The sequence below is a fragment of the Pelophylax lessonae genome, assembly GCF_965119305.1.
Source record: "Pelophylax lessonae genome assembly, chromosome: 2".
NCBI classification, from domain to species: domain Eukaryota; kingdom Metazoa; phylum Chordata; class Amphibia; order Anura; family Ranidae; genus Pelophylax; species Pelophylax lessonae.
In genome coordinates, this window is record NC_138769.1 from 647,882,230 (window position 1) to 647,901,151 (window position 18,922).

The 18,922-nt window shown below is 39.8% G+C and overlaps 1 protein-coding gene across 2 annotated transcripts in view; it reads right to left on the minus strand.

The window, feature by feature from the left end:
• TRPC4 (transient receptor potential cation channel subfamily C member 4) overlaps nt 1-18,922 on the minus strand; it is a 325,733-nt gene that overhangs the window by 25,561 nt on the left and 281,250 nt on the right. For both annotated transcript variants that reach the window (XM_082247790.1, XM_082247791.1), the window contains exons 7-8: nt 13,025-13,220; nt 8,833-9,027 (exon numbers count right to left, since the gene is read on the minus strand). In XM_082247790.1, coding sequence (XP_082103916.1) covers nt 8,833-9,027; nt 13,025-13,220 — 391 coding nt within the window. The remainder of the gene's footprint in view (nt 1-8,832; nt 9,028-13,024; nt 13,221-18,922) is intronic.

Here is an 18,922-nt window from a genome sequence, read left to right on the forward strand (position 1 = left end):
AGATGAAGGCTTATCTGCTAACTTTTCACAAAAAGTTTAAATTTTTTTATCATCAACAGGGTTGTTTTAGTCTGCTAGGACAGCATACTTTTGGGAAGGAAGGAAGGACTGCATGTAAATCAACTGATGGGGAAAATTGTGAAGGTACCACAATATTTACATGCTTAAATAATAAAAGATTTGTATAAATGTATAAGCGGTGTACTGTGTATATTTTCCACTTACTACTAGGTGTGTTAAAAAATTATGTTGATCTGTATGAATATAGAGTGTAGTGTTTGTATTATGTGGTATGAATGGGTACCGACATTCCCAATTTACATTTAAAAATAATGGGAGTGACCCCAATGAAAAATAGAGCAGGAATAGGCTCTAGGTGCCAGAGCCTATTTACCTGAAAGTAGATAAGAATCTACTTTTAGGTAAATAGGCTCTGGCACCTAGAGCCTATTCCTGCTCTATTTTTCATTGGGGTCACTCCCATTATTTTTAGATCTGTATGAAAATATATATCTCTACAGATTGACAAAAATGGTCTTGGTGTAGATTCCAAACCAAATTATTTTAATAAACTACTCCAGGGCTTAATCACATCCTGGAGTAGGACATTTTCTTTTATTAGAGTATGCATAGTTTAAATATTTCCAGTAAATGTCTTATCTACATTGAAGTCTGAAAAAAATGTTCTTTCCTAATTTAAAAATCTTCAATAAATCACAGGGGTGCCTTAGTGTTAGAATTCAATATATTAGAGAACACTGACCCCTAATTCCCAAATGGAAGATATACATTACTTGGGAATGTACGACTTTGCATTTCCAAATGAAGCTCAACAATTACAATTTCAAATATAAAATATATTCCTCATTTTCCCATTTTCTATTAAAAGATCTAAATGTACATACTGTAATATAATATAATAGATTTGGGTGGGGGAGGGGGTCACCATTTTGAAAGAAGGACAACTCATCCATTTAAAGACAGAGGTAGTCACTGTCAGTCCATCAAGCATTTTTCAATATCAACACAATTATTACAATGATTTAGCATGCATACAGTACCTGTATCAAATCTTTGCTAACATACAAATCTAAATAATTAACACGTGAAGATGGCACTCTAACTGATTTTCAGTTAATACTTTCTGCACTCTATCGACCTTCAGACAAACAAGCTCAGATGCAGTTGATTTTATTCTGCGAATGGCAAATTAAAAATCTGATACCTGATTGTAAAGGATCATTTTTTTTTTCAAATAACAAACATGTTATACTTACCTGCTCTGTGCAATGGTTTTACACAGAGCAGCTCTGATGCTTCTCTTCTTGGGTCCTGCCGGTACTAACCCCAGCCCCACCAAGCCGCTTCCTATGGGGTCATTTGAGTGGGCTGGCTCCCAGGCCGGCTCTGTGTGCCCATAGACGCACAGAGCATGGCTCGTCCTTATCACTGACTGTAATTGACAGCAGTGGGAGCAAATGGCTCCTGCTGCTGTCTCTGAACCAATGAGGAGGGTAAGAGTGGAGAGAGCCTCTGCTGGATCAAACATTTTAGCATGGAGGGGGGCTGGGGGGGGGGGAGGGGGTGGAGTTGCATACATTAAAGCAGAGTTCCACTCAACTTCCACTTATCTGTCTCCTCCCCGCCACTGGTGCCACATTTGGCACCTTTCAGGTGGGAGCCGGGAGTGGGTAAATGTTTTTGACAGGTACCCTATCCCCACTTCCGTCGGACCTCGCAGCGGCAAGGTACGTCAGAGGTTTGACTCCCTACTTCTCCCTCTGCTTCCTGGCCAATCACCGAGTGCAGCGCGCTTCGCACATGCGCAGTAGGGACCCAGCCGTGAAGCCACAAGGCTTTACTGTCGGGTTCCCTTACTGGCAATGGCAGCGGCAGCACCCAACAGTCGATGGAAACATTGACTGCGGTACCGACATTGCTGGACTCCAGGACATGTAAGTGTCCTAATAATAAAAGTCAGCAACTACAGTATGTGTAGCTGCTGACTTTTAATTTTTGAAGGGGGGGGGGGGACTCCGCTTTAAGGTAAAATCCATTAGCTTTTACAACCAATTTAGGCTTCATTCACATGGACAATGGGGTTCAAATAGTTTGTTGTGTTCAGAGATTGCTAAATCCTGCCTCTGGACACAGCAACATTCTTTGAACTGGCCACATGCACACGCACTGATTAGCTGTGGACAAGTTGTGTATAACCAGAAATGCTGACCCAGGATGCATGGGTCACATCTGGTGCTGGAAAAAGCCTCTGTCCAGGGGGAGGAGGGTGCAGATAATTCTTATTGGATACCTTACAACTCAATCATCAGATTGGCTGCAAACTCCTAAAACCTGGAAGAGACTAGGTATCAGAGAAGGATGAGTGCAGACTCAACTAAGTGCTCTGAGGCACTGTAACCAGAGTGCTGCATGCTCTGGGTAGTTTTATAGCCAGCCACTGACTACCAATGCTGGGGGAGTTATTTGTGAAGTGTTTTTTGTCTCAACAGTTGCTGTTTGCTGACGACAAAGTAGCAGTTGACTATTTTACGAAGTTGAAGTTCTTGTTTAGGGCAGGCTGAAAAGCATTTATGATGGAAGAGTTTAGTTTGTGCCGAGTGTTATATGTGCCTGTTAGACCCAAGTTTTATTTAGCCATGCCCCTTAAGGCTATTCGGCTGTTAGCACAATCTTGCCACATTTACAACTTGTAGGGGGGGGGGGGGGGACTTTTAAAACTTTTATAATCATCCAGCTGCCCATAAAAAAATGTACCAAAAATGTTTACATAGAAAATTTTGATAGAACACAGGGAAAAGAAAATGTTTTTTTGTTTTTTTTCCATAAAGAGAAAATGTTTTGGAATGGAAAGTAATTGAGAAATAAAGAGGAACAATACTCACCTCCAATTCAGTAATGCACCATCTCACTGCCATCTTCAGGGGCCAGATTTTGGGTCTTGATTGCTGGCCCCTGTCGTTTGCTAGGCCAAGATGATGTCACTTCCATGCATGGGAGTTCCATCAGCTTTGGCATTGCCAAAGTTGTGCAATAAGCTGCACTTGCGCAGCTCACTGTACAGGGGTAGACAGGCCGGTAAGCAACTTTAATTCAGAAGAGACAAAGCCTGTCTCTTTTGCATTAAAACCCCGGCTGTTCGCTCATTTTCATTTCCGATCATTAAGTTCCCCTTTAAAGTGATATGTGAAGCCTGGTTTTGGATGCATTAAATATAGTATATTAACATGTTTTTACTTTTAGCATTTACCCAACAGTTTCTGGTAGTTGCCATGAAAGTTGAGAAGCTGGTAGTTGCCATGAAAGTTCTCAGTCGGCCACCGGCTCTTTGGTAGGGACGGATTGCACCTAAATGGGGAGAGGGCAACCGTACTGGGTGAGAATATGGCCGAAAAGTTAGAGGGGCTTTAAAACTAGGTCATGGGAGGAGGGTACAGATGTAGAATTAGCCAGTGGAAAGCAAGATTCAGAGGGCAGAAATGGGGGCATTAGCGGTAGGGTGTTCGGAGCTCCTAAACCCAAAGGGGGTATGGGGAAAAATCAAGAAAGCAGCCTAAAAACATTAAATGAGGATATATGTAACCGGTCAAAATTACGAGGCTTGTATACCAATGCCAGAAGCCTGGCTAACAAGATGGGAGAGCTGGAGCTGCTGATGTTTGAGGAGGACTTAGATTTTGTGGGGATAACTGAGACTTGGTTTGACAGCTCTCATGACTGGATGGCGACCATTCAGGTGTATTCCATTTATCGCAGAGATAGAGAAGGTAAAAAAGGGGGAGGGGTATGTCTGTATATTAAGAACAGTATACAGGTAAATATGAGGGATGATAGTAATAATGGAGCTATGTACGAGGCAGAATCCCTATGGGTAGAACTTCAAAGGGAAGGCACTGTGGGGAAGGTAATATTGGGCGTATGCTATAGGCCCCCCAACCTGAAGGAATAGGGGGAGGTGGACCTCCTTTTACAGATAGGATTGGCAGCAAGGATGGGAAATGTCATTATAATGGGGGACTTTAATTCTCCAGATATAGACTGGGCAGAAGGAACCGCGCATTCAGCCAAGGCTCGGCAGTTCCTAAATGTTTTGCAGGACAATCTCATGGGTCAGATGGTGAATGCACCGACAAGAAACAATGTGGTACTTGACCTACTGATTACCAACAATACAGACCTGCTCACGGATATAGAAATACGGGACAACTTAGGAAACAGTGACCATAGGTCAATTAGTTGCAGTATTAATTATAGTAATAGTAAACACAAGGGCAATATAAGAACACTGAATTTCAAAAGAGCCAATTTCCCAAAACTGCGCTCTCTGCTAGAAAATATCAAATGGGATAGAACCCTTGGAACAAAGAACATGGAGGAAAAATGGGAGTGCTTCAAAAGCATACTTAACAAAGGGATTGACCAGTGCATTCCAAAGGGAAATAAATTTAAAAGAGCAAAACTAAACCCTGGGTGGCTAAACTCCAACATAAAAATGCATATTAATAATAAAGGAAAGGCCTTCAAAAAATACAAGACTGAGGGGTCATTGGCAGCATTCAAGTATTACAAAGAGTGTAATAAGAAATGTAAAGACGAAATCAGGGCGGCTAAAATAGAACATGAGAGACATAAAAAGAGTAAAAAGAACCCGAAGAAATTATTTAAGTATATAAACAGTAAGAAAGCGAGGCCAGAACACATTGGCCCCATAAAAGACGATAAGGGAGTTTTGGACACAGAGGACAGGGAAAAGGCGGTAGTGTTAAATAATTTCTTCTCTTCAGTCTTCACAAAAGAATTGAGGGGCTACACTAACCCAGCTTGTAAGGCCAAACTAAAGAACACACCTCAGGAAATACCGCCATGGCTAACAGAAGATAGACTTAGAACTAAACTAGAGAAACTTAACATAAATAAATCACCAGGACCGGATGGCTTGCACCCGAGGGTTCTTAAAGAGCTCAGCCAGGTGATTGCCAGACCATTATTCTTGATCTTTAAGGATAGTTTACAGACGGGTATGGTGCCAGCTGATTGGAAAAAAGCCAACGTGGTACCAATATTTAAAAAGGGGCCGAGATATATCCCGGGTAACTATAGGCCGGTCAGCCTAACATCAGTAGTCTGCAAGATTTTGGAGGGGATGTTAAGGGACCACATACAAGACTTTAGTAATGAAAACGGTATTATTAGTAGTAATCAGCATGGATTCATGAAAAATCGTTCTTGCCAAACCAATCTATTAACCTTCTATGATAAAGTGAGCTGCCACCTAGATAAAGGAAAGCCTGTGGATGTGGTGTACCTGGACTTCGCAAAGGCCTTTGACACCGTTCCCCACAAACGCTTACTGTTCAAATTAAGGAAGGTAGGTATGGACCATAAAGTGAGTACCTGGATTGAGAACTGGCTCCAGGGGAGCTTGCAAAGGGTGGTGATTAATGGGGAGTACTCCGATTGGGCGGGTGTGGAAAGCGGGGTCCCCCAGGGTTCTGTCCTGGGGCCAATCCTATTTAATTTATTCATAAATGATCTAGAGGAGGGGATATCGAGTAAAATCTCAGTATTTGCGGATGATACTAAACTAAGCAGACCAATATATTCTGGGCAGGATGTGGAAACCTTACAAGCGGACCTGAACAAAATTATGGGGTGGGCAACTACATGGCAGATGAGGTTTAATGTTGAAAAATGTAAAGTAATGCACCTGGGTGCCAGAAACCAGAAAGCAAGCTACTCCCTAGGGGGGGAACCTCTGGGTGAGTCTAGGATGGAAAAGGACCTGGGGGTACTGGTAGACAACAGGCTTGGCAGTGGCATGCAATGCCAAGCCGCTCCAAGCAAAGCCAACAGAATACTGGGATGTATAAAAAGAAATTATTCTCCCACTCTACAAGACTCTGGTCCGGCCACATCTGGAGTATGCGGTCCAGTTCTGGGCACCGGTCCTCAGGAAGGATGTGCTGGAACTGGAGAAAGTCCAGAGAAGGGCAACAAAAATAATTAGGGGAATGGAGGGCATCAGCTATGAGGAAAGACTACAAGCACTGAACTTATTCTCTCTGGAGAAGAGACGATTGAGGGGAGATGTGATATCAATGTACAAATATTGTACTGGCAACCCTAGCATATGGAAAAACCTATTCAGAGAAAGGAAATACAATAAGACATGTGGCCACTCATTAAAACTAGAGGAAAGGCGGTTTAACCTTAAAATACGCAGGGGGTTCTTCACTGTGAGAGCAGTAAGGATGTGGAATTCTCTTGCGCAAACATTGGTATCAGCAGGGAGCATTGATAGTTTCAAAAAACTATTAGATGGGCACCTTAAAGACCACAACATAGAGGGGTATACAATGTACGGTTAACAGCAAACACACACACACATCATAGGTTGAACTGGATGGACTGGTGTCTTTTTTCAACCTCACTAACTATGTAACTATGTAAGTTTTCAAAACTTTTATTGAGGATTTTATAGCACTATATTAAAAGATTTTATAGGTGGAAGGTCTGGCTGCTCTTTGCTTGAAAACTGAATATCATTTTTAGGAACTCTAAAAAAACTTACAAGCTCTAGAAAGACAATGGAAGATTAGTTTACAACCAAGTTATTCTTGCCTTTGCATTGGGTTACACACTCAAGGAGGTTGTAAACCCCCCTGTAATGTTTGTACCTATAGGTAAGCCTATATTAAGGCTTACCTTTAGATACTGTAAATATCTCCTAAACCTGCACCGTTTAGGAGATACAGCTGCAAGAAATAGTATGTGAACCCTTTGGAATGATATGGATTTCTGCACAAATTGGTCATAAAATGTGATCTGATCATCATCTAAGTCACAACAATAGACAATCACAGTCTGTTTAAACTAATAACACACAAAGAATGAAATGTTGTTTTTATTGAACAAACATTTACAGTGCAGGTGGAAAAAGTATGTGAACCCCTAGACTAATGACATCTCCAAGAGCTAATTGGAGTGAAATGTCAGCCAACTGGAGTCCAATCAATGAGATGAGATTGGAGGTGTTGGTTACAGCTGCCCTGCCCTATAAAAAACACACACCAGTTCTGGGTTTGCTTTTCACAAGAAGCATTGCCTGATGTGAATGATGCCTCGCACAAAAGAGCTCTCAGAAGATCTACGATTAAGAATTGTTGACTTGCATAAAGCTGGAAAGGTTATAAAAGTATCTCCAAAAGCCTTGCTGTTCATCAGTCCACGGTAAGACAAATTGTCTATAAATGGAAAAAATTCAGCACTGCTGCTACTCTCCCTAGGAGTGGCTGTCCTGTAAAGATGACTGCAAGAGCACAGCGCAGACTGCCCAATGAGGTGAAGAAGAATCCTAGAGTGTCAGCTAAAGATTACAAAAGTCACTGGCAAATGCTAACATCCCTGTTAGCGAATCTACAATACGTAAAACACTAAACAAGAATGGATTTCATCAGAGGATACGACAGAGGAAGCCACTGCTGTCCAAAAAAAACATTGCTGCACGTTTACAGTTTGCACAAGAGCACCTGGATGTTCCACAGCAGTACTGGCAAAATATTCTGTGGACAGTTGAAACCAAAGTTGAGTTGTTTGGAAGAAACACACAACACTATGTGTGTCGAAAAAGAGGCACAGCACACCAACATCAAAACCTCATCCCAACTGTGAAGTATGGTGGTGGGGCCATCATGGTTTGGGGCTGCTTTGTTGCATCAGGGCCTGGACGGATTGCTATCATCGAAGGAAAAATTAATTCCCAAGTTTATCAAGACATTTTCCAGGAGAACTTAAGGGCATCTGTCTACCAGCTGAAGCTCAACAGAAGATGGGTGTTGCAACAGGACAATGACCCAAAGTATAGAAGTAAATCAACAACAGAATGGCTTAAACAGAAGAAAATACGTCTTCTGAAGTGGCCCAGTCAGTCAGAGTCCTGACCTCAACCCGATTGAGATGCTGTGGCATGACCTCAAGAAAGCGATTCACACCAGACATCCCAAGAATATTGCTGAACTGAAACAGTTCTGTAAACAGGAATGGTCAAGAATTACTCCTGACCGTTGTGCACGTCTGATCTGCAACTACAGGAAATGTTTGGTTGAAGTTATTGCTGCCAAAGGAGGTTCAACCAGTTATTAAATCCAAGGGTTCACAAACTTTTTCCACCTGCACTTTGAATGTTTACATGGTGTGTTCAAAAAAAACATGGCAACATTTCATTCTTTGTGTGTTATTAGTTTAAGCAGACTGTGATTGTCTATTGTTGTGACTTTGATGATGATGATCAGATCACATTTTATGACCAATTTGTGCAGAAATTCATATCATTCCAAACGGTTCACAAACTTTTTCTTGCAGCTGTATTTACTGTATACTGCGCCAATGACATCATCGGTGCATGCGCTCCGATGGAACGGCCACTTGTGCCATTTCTTCAGAGCCCTGTGCTGTCACTGGCGGTTCCCGCGCGCATGCGCAGGAGTGACGTCACATGGCTCCAGGCCGGTAGCACAGCCAGAGTCCGCAGCCCCGGAAAGAAGATGGGCAAAATATGCAATGCATTCTAGTACATTATGCCTTTACTTTCCAGGTAAAAAAACAAAAAAAACTACAGACTGTACTTCCTCTTTAAATCTATAGGCATCTTCCCCTTTACAACAAGTGTCGCAGTACTAATGTTCTGAGGATATTAATGTAAGCCATTTTTTGTTATCCAAATAAGTCAAATTGTGATTTCCAATGCTGAATATATATTATCTACTTGTTGGTGTTGTGTATGATTTTAGTTATATATGTTAACAAGATACGTACACCTATTGCTCCAAAGCTTTCCGGCTTTTTTCTTGTGTTTTTCTTGCATACTTGTTTCTGTATCCATTTAAAAAAATACCATGCAGATTTGGGGCTAGGTATTATATTGAATGGAGTGGGAAGTGTTCCACCTTCTTCAAAGTAACTCATCCACAACTTTGTTCTAGCAAACTTCCATTCAATGTCTGCATGATCCTAGAAGGAAATTTAAAAAATGAATGTTATAATGTAAAATGTATTTTCTTAACAAAGTCTATGTATTTCCAAGTGAAACATGAATTGACTCACTAAAGCACACCCAATCTGTTGAATTGCCTTGTTTTTTAACTTTATTCTCCTAAAAGGTTCAGAATTTGAGCATGCAGGGTTTCCCCTCTAAGAACTGTTTTATTATTGTTTTGAACAGCACTCTGTGATACACACACTAGAGAATTAAAGTGAGTAGAATCATTTGATGAGAGGCTGCTTTGATACTCATTCTGCATTGAGTGAGCTTTAGTACAACTGGGAAAGAAGGGGAAAGGGAGGTGTCAGCTGAGTGTAGTATCAGAGTAATCCTTTAATATCACTTTGTAAAACACTTACAAGATCAAGGTTAAAAGGTGCTCATATCAGAATGATCAGCCAGGGGTTTAGATCCTTCCTGCAGGCTCCACTATGTTATGTTTTGACCCCTGGGCGGTGGGCAAGGGGAGACTGGTGTCCTCTGCAGCAGTAGGAGTCTCACGCTTGCCAGCGTGGAACACATGGGCAGAAGTGACGTCACCGGAGAAATGGAAGCAGGGTCTGTAAACAATCAAGGCTATGAGCTCAGAGCCCACAGCTCCTTCTACTGGCCTTCTGGAGCACGTAGCCTTGACTGTTTACAGCCCCGACTTCAGCTTCTCCAATGACATTACTTCTGCCCGTGTGTTCCAGGCTGGCCTGCATGAGACTCCTACTGCTGCAGAGGACACCTGTCTTGCTTCACCCACCACCCAGCATTCAGGTCATAACAGGGCAGAGCCTGCAGGACAGATCTACACCCCGGGCTGATCATTCTAATATGAGCACCTTTTAACCTTAACCTTGTGGGTGTTTTACAAAGTGATATTAAAAGATTGCTTTAATACTATACTCAGTTGGCACCCCCCCCCCTTCTTTTCCTTTATGTTTTTCCAGAGTTGGACACACTCATAGGATGACTGCCGCTGCTACTTTTATGACATTTCCAATGGGACTTTGTAATATTAATTTTATTCCATGAACTGACGAACTGAGGTTCTTTTTCCTTTTCCCCCCTTTTACAATTGCCATTTGGAGACATTCCTTTTATCTGGGACAGACACCCTCTGTGCACTAGGACTTTTATGCTTTGTTTTTAGTACAACTGGGGCATGTACTAGATAAAATTCTATTTAAATTGATTTTGTGTCTTGAATATGCATGCTTTACATATTTGTAAAAGCACTTTAAAACAAGCCCTCATTCATCTCTGCATCTATAAACACTGTAAAGAAATTGCATTTTTAAAGTTTACAATACAGGGATTGACATATTAACTTTTTTCTGAGAGAAGATCTTGACAGTCTTCTGTAGTGATATTTGGAGGAGATTTGAGAATTAATAACTTCATTACAAAAACAGCTAGACAGACACGATGGCTTGTTTTAAAGCTCTTTTCCTGCTTGGATATACAAAAATGTTATTGTCCATAGTATGGGCACAGGTGAACTTTATAGTAAATTGTAATAATAATGTAACATAAGCATTTTTATTGTTTAATAATGAAATCTTATCTGAATTAAGTGTAAATTAAAAAATAGGCCTAATAGGGCTCAACAATGCAAGCATGGCTTCTATACTGCCTAGGGCCCTCATACTTTTAAGGCCCAGTACCTATTTAGTCCAAAGTGAGAAATAATGCTGTATACCAGTGGTCTCCTGTGGCCTGAGGACCGGATACTGCCTTTTGCTTGCCTTTATCTGGCTCTTGGGACACTAATCCTCCACTGACACCAACAATGGGGTCTAACTCCTGCTATTGACACCAACAATGGGGAACTTTCAGATAGTACTTGTTTGCTACTTTGTTACTTTATATAGCTTTTATTTTGCTGCCCTTGAAATATATTTATAGAAAATGTTGCCTAGAGTTCACTTGGGACTGTTACTCCCCACATCCTGTATATATAGAAAGAACAAATCCATCTCATAGGGTGGTCAACAAATCTCTGGGCTTTTTAAGGTGAACCGTCTCTCAGAAAATTACAACTGACACTGTATTCTATATAAAATCCAGTATTTTGTGACCCTAATAGTAATCCTCTATGCAAAGGAAATTATACCTATATGGCCAGTCTGAATGGATCACCCCAGACCATATTGTATGTGCTTCATAATAATATTTATGTACTATGTTCCTTTTTGTTCTTTCTTTAGTTCTCCTGAAGAAGCATCTCTGTGAAACTCATTGAGATACTGGAACTCTTCTACAGTTTTTGGCATCTACTCTACTGTTACAGATGATGGACATGCTAACTTTATATTTGTGCAACCGAGTCTGTGGTCTATATGAATGATAGGGAAATGTCATAGTTCATACTCCTTATTATTGTTGACCTCACATGTATCTAATAAAGGCTCTAATATCCTGGTTATTCTGGTTACCTTAAATGACTCATAACAAAGGAATGTGATTGTAAACTGACTTTATGGACAAACCAGGAATGTGCCATATTCCTTAGAAGGTCAAATTGTTGCTTGCAAAAGAGTTAGCTAGGGGTTGGCAATTCTTTACACACAAATCCTATATTACCATAGCCAAAACCTATAAGACCTGACTCTCACAGTGAAAGCATGTGTCTGTGGTCACCTGTGTGCCACGCCATCATGGGGGGACTCCATTGCGAAACCACATCCTTAAGTATTCTTGTTATTTTTTTCAAATATTATCTTTATGCGTATCTGTCACTATACTTATACGTATTTGTGTTATCTCTATTTACACATATGAAGTACAACCCCAAAAACATAAAATATCATGCAACCATGATGAAACAATGTAGTAGACAAATATGTTCTATATGTAAACACAAAATACTGTGGTTGAGCTAGCATTACAATGGCTTCAGTTTATTAGTGTTCTCATATTATTGATATTTTTTAGCACCTAATCTCATAAGTCTTTAACATGCCAAACCTGCTGTTTAGGTTGAGTAAAAAAAAATAAACGTTGGATTTTATACAAAATACAGTGTCAGTTGCAACTTTCTGAGAGACAGTTCACCTTAAAAAAATCCCAGAGATTTGTTAGCTGCCCTACAGAATATACTTGTTCATTCTGAAATGTATTTAGCTGATTTAAGATGAGAGTTTAATTGGGTTCCATTATTCCTACCCTTATTTGAAATGACACAAAGAATTTAAAAAGGGTTTTCTACATCTTAGGAAAAATAAACTCAGATTCCATTACATAGTAGAGAATCCCACTTTAACACTGTTTATGTCTCACTATGTTCATGCATTAAGTCTGGTAAAGCAGAGCTTCTACAAAAACTTAATAGTCCTCCTATAAACATTATTACAACAATATGAACTGTTCTAGGCCTCCAGTGCAATACACACTGTACAACAGCAGAGGGATCAGCTAGAACAGTTTCCACAGGTTGATGCATGAAGGCAGATACTTTTATCAAAGGTCTAATTAGGCTACAACATAGAAAACTCCTAAGAAGTCCTGCTGCTTTTTCAGCAGATAAAGAAAACAGATATGTCATGTAAACATAATTGAGAAAAAGTATATAATGACTGAGCATCTCTACATGAATTAAATTGCTCATACAATGGCCCAACCACTCAGGCACCTATGGGAATGTCATTGGCAACAATAAGGAATGGCACCAGGGACTTCAGACTGACATTTCCAAATTTGCTATTTTATTTTATCCTCCAATCTGTCCATCAGAATTCACATATTTCAGTGTGACAAACAGTACAACAGAACATTCTAATACACCATGCCACATTTTGGGTCAGCACTAACACTTTCTCAAGCAGGAGTTACAAACTTTTTTGCTACTTCACAGCAACTCCCACTTGAGGAAAGATTAGCTACTTTATTTCATCTGACTTGATTTTATATTGTTTGGTTGTTCTAGAAGAAATATGTTATTAGATCTTTGTAATATAAAGGTAAAAAAATGTTGCTTACAGCAATGAGCTGGTAGGAGTTGTTCATCATGGCTATTAACATGTTCAGAAGAACAACCAAGGAGATGACATTATAGGTCCCAAACATGGTTGCACCGACAAATTCTGTAAACTTGTGATCAGGTTGCACCTTTGTTACATAGAGATTGATGAGACCAAAAATTGACCAGAACAAGGACTGAAGAGTCTCAAATAACCTGCAAGGAAAGAGAATACATTGAAGCAGTAAAGTGTGTGTATATATCATGTATATGTGTACATGGGTGGATTTAATCCAATAAGCTTTAAGGAAATAGAATAAAAAATAGATAACAGAATAAAACAAATACAATAAAGGTACAACAGGCTGCTTTTTTTGTGGCCAAGACAAAAAAAAAAGCCCTGTGGTCTATATATATATATATATATATATATATATATATATATATATATATATACAGTATATATATATTTATTAAATTATACTTTCCGTACATAAATGTATAATTGTTTTGAATATTTTTCTTTATTCTGTACACAATACTTTTTTTTACAGTGAAGCTTTCAAAAGTTTTTCTTAAAAAAATTACCTACTGCAAAAAAAAAAAAATCACATATAAACATACAGTACTCTACTATGTTGTTACAAGTACACAGATACAGTTACAATCTTCTTACTCATCTTTTCACATTATATGCTTTGTGGCAGTGGAAGTATCACACTTTAGCAAGAAGACCCTTTAAAATAGTATTGAATACTAAGCAGAGCAAATTCTCCTGTCTTTTACGGTCTAAAATATTGGTTCCTGGGTCACAGACCTGTCTGCACTTTGCTAAATACACAATATATGTATGTAACATTTAAGTATTTCTAAAGTCAAAACTTTTTTTAAATGCATTTATTTCGTTATTTTTATTTGCCCAGAGTTTCCCCTTCTAAATAAACACATCACAAACTGCCTATACAATAATAGAAAAGAAACAGCAGCATCTGTTAACTAAAGTGTTTTTTATAAGGTTGCAGTTGACTTTTATTATGTTTTTATATATTGACTTCTTTTGATCATTTGTAACAGGTCCTATGCTCAGTAAACATTTTGGAAGCCAAAATGAGAAAGCATTCCACTAGAGACTTTGTAAAAGGCAGCAATGCCTTCTTAAAAAAAAAAAACATTACTACAAATTAAAAAAAAAAAAAATAACTGTATTGAAGTTCTACCTTAAATAAAGTTTATTGTAAATACATGAACAAAGCCCTTTAATGTAGAACTAAAGCTAAACCTTTATCAAACAGGTTTTACTGATTTTACATTATGAAATCTTACAGCAAAATACCTTAATTTTGCATTTATAAATGTACATAAAAAACAGGTGCTTTGGAAAGGGTGGCTTGGAGGTAGTAAAAAAAAGTGGCTGAGCAACGGTTTTATTGCCACCAACTGCCCACCTGAATACTAACGTTACAGTCTGACAGGGGTGTTTTGCTTAACTGCTGTGGCAATTTTAACTTGGGCTTCAGAGTTTGACAGGCTTCAACACCTGTTAAACTTACCCTCTGAGATCCACGAGGTCGCACTGCAACTGCAAGCCAAACGCTTAACTCGCAAATGCAGCACAGACCTGCAATGTAAAATTGAGATTAAAAAAAAAAGAAACAAAAAACAGGTATTATTTTAACAGGTTTTTATTAAGATTATATCATATACAAAAAAAAAAAACAACAACAACAAAAAAGGAAAGGGAGATTGAAGCAGGTTGTAATGGACTTGGTTCCCCCTAATTTTGTGGGAGGTTTGTTGGTAGAAATGCCAAATTTTAGGGTGGAAATAATTTTGGGTGGAGGAAATTGTATCAAGAAATTTCTGATACTGAACATTTTAAAGTGTTCAGTGGTGTTGAGCTCATATTTGAGCTGTATAGTGGGCATATTTTACATTTTAGGTCCTGTGTAGAATTGGTCTATTAACTCCAGTCTTTACTTAGACCAATTGGTAGGGTTAAGGTGTGGTAGTAGAAGGGTGAGGGCTTTCATGGGGAATTTAAACAGGTGACCCTCTTTTAGAGACAAGGACGAGGAAATCATTGATCTCCAGGCTAATATTGAGGCTTTGATTGTAGTAGGAAAATAATCTAATTGGAATGTTTTTAATGTATCAACTAGTAGCAGGAGGCGGAGTTCTCGAGTATGAGCCATTGCTTTTTCTGTTTCTTTTGCTTCCGTAGCAGTGGTGAACCAAATTTTTGGTCTTTAATGTCTATTAACCCGATTCCACCTGCTTTTCTGTTTTTAATATATTGCGCGTAAGCACATCTTGCCATTTTCCCCTGCCATAGGAATTTTTTAAGGAGGGAGGATAGTGCTGACAATACAGATTGTTTAGACGGGATAGGGAGGGTATGAACGAGATACAAAATTTGTGGTAGTATAGGCATTTTAAAAGCAGCTTGATGTTCTGCCTACGATAGCTCGAATTGGGATATGTGGCGAAGCTCTGCTTCTAGTTTTGTTAAGAGGGGTCTAAAGTTGGCCTCAGTTACAGTTTAGACAGTGGGGGTAAGTGTTATACCAAGATAGGGTATTCCCTTGGGAGACCATATATGGGGAAATTGTTGCGTCACATTAAGAATGAGAGATTTAGTTTGGTTTACCTTGTAGAATGAAAGTCGACTGAAAAGTTCAAGGAGCTGATGTACGTGGTACATTAATTGGCTTGGATTAGTTATAGCAGTATGACATCATCTGCAAACTGGTTGATGACATGGGGTTTGTTTTGGATCTTAAACCCTGTGATTGTAGTGTGGGAGAAAATGGCTTCTCCTAAGGGCTCAATTAACAGGTTAAATAGCAGAGGGGAAAGTGGGCAGCCTTGTCGTGTCCTATTTGTGATGTTGAAAGTTTTAGATAGTAACCCGGTGGTATACTTGCACAAAAAGACATGAGTACAGTGCTAGTATGGATGATAAGATTGGACCCCGGAAACTGAACTTCTGGAGAGTTTGGGCCATGTAGCCCCAATGGACTTTATCAAACTTCTTCCCTGCGTCTATTGAAAGCAGCAGAGAAGCCGTTTGAGATCTTTCAGCAAATTCTATAAAGTTAAGAATATGTTGAGTGGCATCTGAGGTTTGTCTCCCTTTAGTAAAGCCTGTTTGGTCAGGCTAGAGTAGGCATAATATCTATTAGGTGACTCGCCAGCAGTTACACATACATTTTAATATCAACATTTAAAAGGGAGATAGGTCTAAAGTTATAAGGTGTAGATGGATCTTTCCCTAGTTTAGGGATAGTGACGATGTGTGCTCTCAGCATATCTGCTGGGAATGAGGCTTGCGATTGAGCTGTAGTGAACAAAGTGACAAGGTAGGGGGCCAATATGGATCTAAATATTTTGTAGTATTCATTTGAATAGCCATTGGGGCCTGGAGATTTGTCTGATGGGAGTGATTTAATAACGGTTTCTATCTCGGAAGTCAAAAAAGGGGCATTGAGTTGTTGAATGTGGGACTGCGATAGAGAGGGTAAGTTTAAGTCTGCTAAGAAACTAGCAATATCGGGGTCTAAGGGTTGTGGTGTGGCAGGATCATTCTGGAGATTGTATAAGGAGCCATAGAAATCTGCAAACCCATCTGCTATTTGCAGAGGGTTGAGATGTTTTTGGTTAGTGGAGGGGTGGAAGAGATAGAGGATTTTGGTTTTGGTGCATTGGGTTTTGAGTCTGTTTGCTAGACACTTCCCTGCTTTGTTGTTGTGGGTGTAGTATTTAAGTTTAAGGAAGCACATGTATTGATCATGCTATTCAAACAGCAACCATCAGAGTTCTGTATGTAGTTCGAGGAGGGAGGTGGACGTAGAGTGGTTCAGTGATTTTTTGCTTTGGATTTCTAGTGTGTGAATTCCTGCTAGAAGGGCATCAAGCCTTGAGGTATATTTCCTTTTGGTATAAGCCCCCATCTTTATAAGTATACCTCTCATGTATGCCTTATGGGCACACCATAGGGTAAAAGTAGAGATGTCATCTGTGTCATTGGTGGAGAAAAACTCTTTAATATGCTGAGAGCAAAGCACGGTCACTAGGGTTTTGAATGAGCTTGTTGTTACATCACCAGATCTTTAGCGGAGGTGAAGTGTTTCTTGCTTCACTATTGTGAAAGTTATAGCAGCATGGTCTGACCACGTGATAGAGGAAATAGTGGAGGAGGACACTTGTTGAAAAAGCCACTTATCTACAACAAATAAATCAATGTATAAAACGTAATTGTAAAACAATGTGTAAAACAATTTAAAACCAGTCTATTGGGGAAAAATACGAAAAGTCCTCAATAGCACGAAGGCAACCCCATACATCATACACGTCTTCTAAGTTCACAAAGTGAGAGCGCTTGGCCTTTAGGTGCTAAGGACATATCAAGATGGGGATCAACTGTGAGAATAAAGTCCCCCCAAAGGATGAGATGTCCGTATTTTTTTGTTGTCAGTTTTTTGAACAGTTTGCGCAGGAAGCGTAGTTAGCCAATGTTGGGAGCATAGATTCTTGCCAGAGTGTAAGGTTTGTTGTTGATATCGCACTGTAGTATAATGTAGCTGCTATCCAGGTCAATGGTTTTAGCATGTAAGGTGAACTGCTACTAAAAGGCCTCGTTTCTTTGTTGAAAACCTGGAGAGTTAGATTTGTTGGAAGTCCTTGTGTTTGAGGGTGGGTACAGCATCAGTCTGAAAATGAGTCTCTTGGACTGCTAGAATGTCAGCTTTGTGGGTCCTGGCTCCAGGCCAGAGGGATACCCTTTTTGCTGGGTGGTTAAGGCCACGTGCATTGATTGACATTATTTGTAGTGTCATGGAAGTTTATGAGGGATTGATATGTGTTTTTTATAGACTCACTTGTATCTCTAGGGAGTTGGTGCTCCATGGATTTGTGAGGCAAAGTTTTATCGTCCTTGTTTGCTGGTGACAGTTGGTCAAGTTGGTTGATATTTTTTCTGATGCATCAGTGTGGGAATGCCATAGACATTTGGCAGAAACTAGAACAGAAAGGCGAATAAACCAAAGGAAACAAAAAACAACATAGTAAGGCCATGGTTTAACGGGGAACAGCATAGCCATGAGGTATGGTAAAAAGAGAGTTCTATAAGAACTATGGGCAGTAAATCTGCAACACTGAGTGGGGGTTGAAACGGGGTTTGGATGTGGGGACAGAGAATAAACTTTGATGAGGTTCCAAGAGCTCATGTTATTTGTAGCTTAAGGATCTGAAGGGGATCACATCCCAGACACTTAGGGGTTGCGTTTCTTGTTGGAGCGTCTGTTAGAGACTACCAGCCAGTCCTCACTGGAGCAAAGGAGGTCTTGGCCGCAAAGAAGGTTGGTGGATAGATAGTATGTCTTAGGAACTTAGGAGCTTAAGGCCATCTTCCATTAATGTGGCTGGATACTTCCATTGTTATATGATAGAGTGGTTTCTCAGTGCCTTAGTAACAGTATCAAGGTTTTTCCTTTTCTTTAGAGTGTGTGCTGAGAGGTCTGAAAGTTCTTGGAGACTCAGGGCTTGCTCAGGTAGTTGATCTTTTTTGCGGGAGGCCCCAAGTAGTCTCTCCTTTACTTGGAAGAATTAATCTGTACGAGGACATCTCGTGGTACATTAGAGGGGAGAAATGATGGTGTGGGGACCCTGTGGATCCTATCATTGGATTAGTAAGTCCTCATGTGTGAGCGCTGAGATCACCTTTTGAAATAGACTCACGAACAAAGTGCAGCAACTGTGAGGAAGATATATTCTCTGAAATACCAAGGAACTTAAGATTATTGCGCCTAGATCTATCTTCGAGGTCGGCAATTTTATCTTTGATCCAAAGTATGTCTTCTTCACACGCAGTATGTGCATCTACCATGGTGTTAAACGATTGAGTGAGTTCCTCCATTTTA